The sequence below is a fragment of the Centruroides sculpturatus genome, unplaced genomic scaffold, assembly GCF_000671375.1.
Source record: "Centruroides sculpturatus isolate CEXI.00-Female unplaced genomic scaffold, Cexi_2.0 scaffold470, whole genome shotgun sequence".
Classification (NCBI taxonomy): domain Eukaryota; kingdom Metazoa; phylum Arthropoda; class Arachnida; order Scorpiones; family Buthidae; genus Centruroides; species Centruroides sculpturatus.
In genome coordinates, this window is record NW_019385042.1 from 77,453 (window position 1) to 81,856 (window position 4,404).

The 4,404-nt window shown below is 29.8% G+C and overlaps 1 protein-coding gene across 1 annotated transcript in view; it reads right to left on the reverse strand.

Annotated features, from left to right (window-relative positions):
• The window catches only part of LOC111633775 (glutamate receptor ionotropic, kainate 3-like), a 33,481-nt gene that overhangs the window by 22,575 nt on the left and 6,502 nt on the right, over positions 1-4,404 (reverse strand). The window contains exon 3 of the mRNA XM_023378405.1: positions 3,197-3,287. Coding sequence (XP_023234173.1) covers positions 3,197-3,287 — 91 coding nt within the window. The remainder of the gene's footprint in view (positions 1-3,196; positions 3,288-4,404) is intronic.

The window sequence follows — 4,404 nt, forward strand, 5'->3', positions numbered from 1 at the left end:
ATTGGAATAGTTTCATAAATAAACTTTTCTCAAAGGAATATTATTTGTTTATGAATTCTTGCTGTTACAGGATATTCGTCTGGTTAGGTTTGTCCTAGATTATGGTAGGTTAGTTTAGTTAGTGAGTAAGTTAATGTATAAAAAATATAAAAAAATAAATAATTATACTTCAGAAAATAATTTAGTATCAAAAACGTAAAATATTTGAGTAGTCCAAGACATAGCCAGAAATTGCAGCGCCACAGCACTGGCGAAAAATTTAAATTTGCCGGTTGGAATTCTTTCGGATAATTGGCTTTCGGATAATCGACGCTATACTGTATATATAAATTTTTAAAATATATTTAAAACTAATTTAATTGTACCTACTTTAAAATATAACTAATACAGATAGTGTTAGAATTTTATTGTGTTTTTAGTTATCTTAATGAAATAAGTTATTTTTGAAATGAATTACTTTATTGTTGTAAAATTTATTCTTAAAGATTGTTGTGAAACCACCGGAAGGGGGGTAGGTCTCCCGATCCGGCAACAGGTTGTTAAACCCTTTCACTGTCAGGATGGGTGGAAAGAGTTTTTTTTCCCGCCGTAACGGGCTTTAATGCTTCGGGTCGAGTGGCAGAGGGAGGAGTGCGTCGGTGAGACGACAGACGATATATGAGTAAACAAGGAGGCCAGATGTAACATAAGAAAAATTAACAATTTATTAAAGCAAGTTTCGGGAAGTACATCGTCTAGTTCGCGTCCCTAAAACGCGGAGAGACCGAGAGAGAGCTTACAATAATTGGTTCCTTACCTCTTGATCTGTTATCCACTGAGGAAAATTATCCACTTTTTGAATTAAGAAAATTCATTGGTCAAAAATTCTCTGGTTAGGGTAGTTCACTGATTAGGAGAGTTCACTGGTTAAATATTTGAATCGATCATTTAGGAAAGTTCACTGATTAAAAAGGACACTATGTTTAAAGTTATCGGCTCATGACACCTGCTCTGGAACGACTCCTTCGAGAAGGGAAAGGAAGGGGTTTTTATAAGATCGGCGTGGGAGAATGGTCACGTGATTGATTGTTGTGAGGTAAAAGGTACGCAGATAAGTCAGAGTTGTTCCCGAGACCATGCTAACTATCAACTTTGGAGTTGGAATGTGGGATTAGTTTCGAATTNTCTATTTTCATCACCTTTTAGTTAATATCAATCCGATGAGCTGGACGCATTATTTTCTAGATGGAGGTTGCCGTTTCTATCATTAAAATTTTTTGTTTTTTTGAAGCCAAGTGTTTATTTTAAACTCACATTTTAATTTGAAGTTTAATATAATTACTAAACACGGTTTCAAAAACAATATAGAAAATTTTAATTATAGAAACGGCAACCTCTATCCAGAGAATAATGTCTCCAGCTCATCGAATTGATATCAACTAAAAAGTAATGAAAATAATGCCAAGTATTTATTTAAATCTCACATTTGAGTTCGAAGTCCAAGTACTTTAAAATGTTGATTGATAAAATATGAAATTAAATTGTTGTGCTGTTCAAACTGTTATACATTTAGTATTGCTTTTTAAGTATATTTTATGATTAACATGTCCAAAAATTGATATTAATTTGTCTTTTATTTAATCGATGTGAAACTCAGATTTCAGATAACAAGCAGTGGAATGATTAAGTAAAAAATAAATGAAAATTATCTATATATTTATTACAGATACAAGAGGAAAAAAAGTAGTACTTAGATGTTAAGCGATATTTATGGTAACTGAAAATTGCCTATAAACATTACTACAAACCAAATGTTTAAACATAACATAAAGATTCATAACGTAGTAACACCATGCGATTTCCAGTCGTGCAGGCGATTATAACTGCAACAAGAGCGTATCATTCACGTCTTCTCGTGGTCACACATTGTTCGCTTACGTTGCAACACGAATAAACGTGACCCTATATACCAATAAAATTACAGTACTTCGTTTTGACTACTGTTGTGAAGCATTCTACGTTCTACTTCAGACTGTTTATGGAATTTTAGCAAGTTAAAATTGTTGATACGCAGTTGCAGTCGTGCCACTTTTTAAAAGGGGTTTAATAGTTAAGGGAACAGCCGTCGCCGTTGAACTTTATTGCGCAGCTGAAATTCGCATGGTGTGACCACGAATTAAGAAAACAACGGAAAAAGTTTGAAAAAAGAAACAGCTTACGTAATTTTGAAGGATATGAGAAATTACAATGTATATATAGCACCTGACACGTATATTCGATTTAGTTTTAGCCATTACGTGAACTTTTGTACTTTTTGAAATTAATAATGTACACTACATATAATAACAAATAACAAATACACATATAACAATAACAAATAACAAATACAGAAGTAAGTCAACTTCACTTCGTTGACTTTCTTCTGTATTTGTTATTTGTTATATGTATTTGTTATTTGTAATGTAGGTCATCAGCGTAAAAAAAAAATGTGTAAAATCTTTCTTTCAGATCGAGACTGCTAAAAAAATTTAGTTTGTATTTGTCATTTTTTTAAAAATATAATTTGGAGTTGAAAAGCAAAGGAGATAGCGTTCTTCATTGTCGATTCTCCTGAAATGCGTTAATTGATTTAGAAGTTTTGTATTTTCATAGTTTTATTTAAATATACATTTCCAATAAAATAAATTTGACTTTCGTCCAAGATATTAACTTTATTCAATTTATAATAAAAAATTTATTTATAAAGTGGTAAATTGTATTCTTTTTTAAAATGTATTTTTAAGTAAATGTTTACTTTTTACACGATCTATTTTTTAAATCCATTTGAACAATGCTTATTTTAATAATGAACATTTGTAAAATTTTACTTTCATTTTCATACTAACACATTATATTTGGGTTTCATTTCGTGTTTGGTTATAACTGTACGTTTATTATCAATCAATCAACATTATGTAGTGACTTACATGGCATCTCCAGTTATATACGTTCGTTACTCTATATCGCTCGATTTGATTTTTGACAACTGTTTATATTGTGGAGTGCCTTGTTTTATTGTTGTAGTGGAATGGTAATACAGTACTGTATATTTACATTAATGTGCCTATTTTCCGTGGCTTAGAAAAATTATCTATGTATGATTTTTATATTTTTGATTGTAAAATTAGCTTTTTGCACATTAACTTATTTTAAACACTCGAATTTTATGTTTACTTACTTGGTTTACAACTTGTCCTGTATATCCCTTCCACTTACCACTTTTATCTCTATATTCAGGCGCTTGTTCTATCGGGTGCACTATAATGTACCTATTTAAATGTCACAATTAAATATATGCAAAATAATTAATCTGAAAAATTTATAATTTCATGTTTTATAATTTATATTTAGTTAAAATATTTCTTTAAAAGTAAGATGAAAATGTTTTAATTAAACATTATGTAAAAGATAAGAGAATATAAGTATCAGTAAATGAAACCAATACTTTTAAAATGGAAATATCCATATACATATTCAAAATAAAATTAAAAATTATTCCGAAATAAATATATATTTAAATGATATAATTGAAAAAACTGCAGCTTTCATTTGTGAATTATCACATGCATAAATATTATGAAATGTATATTAATTTTACAATATTCTATTTTTACAATTATACAAGATTTCACTTTTTGTGAGCAGCATCTGAGATGTTCTTCCACATGTCTTGTAGAACGCACATTATCGTAAAAATGTAATTTCTTTATGCAAACAAATGCATTTTAATATCCATTTGACCTTGAGAATACTTTTGAGCCATCCACTATAAAGTCTTAATCGGCTAACTATGCTTCACTTCACCAAAAGTTGAGAGACAGATATTTTATGCTTATTTCTTACATTTCTTAATTTGTAGTTGAATATAAAACTTCGACACTGCGAACACTTCTGCAATTCACCCTGTCACTAATAGTTTATTAAAAATTAACCAGAAAGTTACCAAATAAATTTAAATTAGCTGAAAAGATAGTCGAGATGCTAATAATTTTTATTGTCTACAATAAAAAACTTTTATGTAGCGACATTCGAAGTTGTCTCTGTTTTTGTTTTGAAATTTGAAAATGGTTTTGCTATCTGCAATGGTATCAAGGACAGCATACATGACAGTATTTGTTCGAAAATTATGTATATACGAGAGTAATCTCAAAAGCTTAGTCTCCTAATTTTTAAACACGTTTATACAAAAATAGAGTTAATATTATTTAAAAGCTTGATCATTTATCTGTTTTTCTACATAATCACCATTTCGATCAGTGCACTTTTCTAGGCGCTGTAGCAGCTTTTGTATGGCCTTGTAATACCTGTTCCCCGCCACATCGCAAATTCCATCTTGTGTAGATCTATTTCAACTTTTCCGGTAAAATCCAATTAATTGTGCTTAGG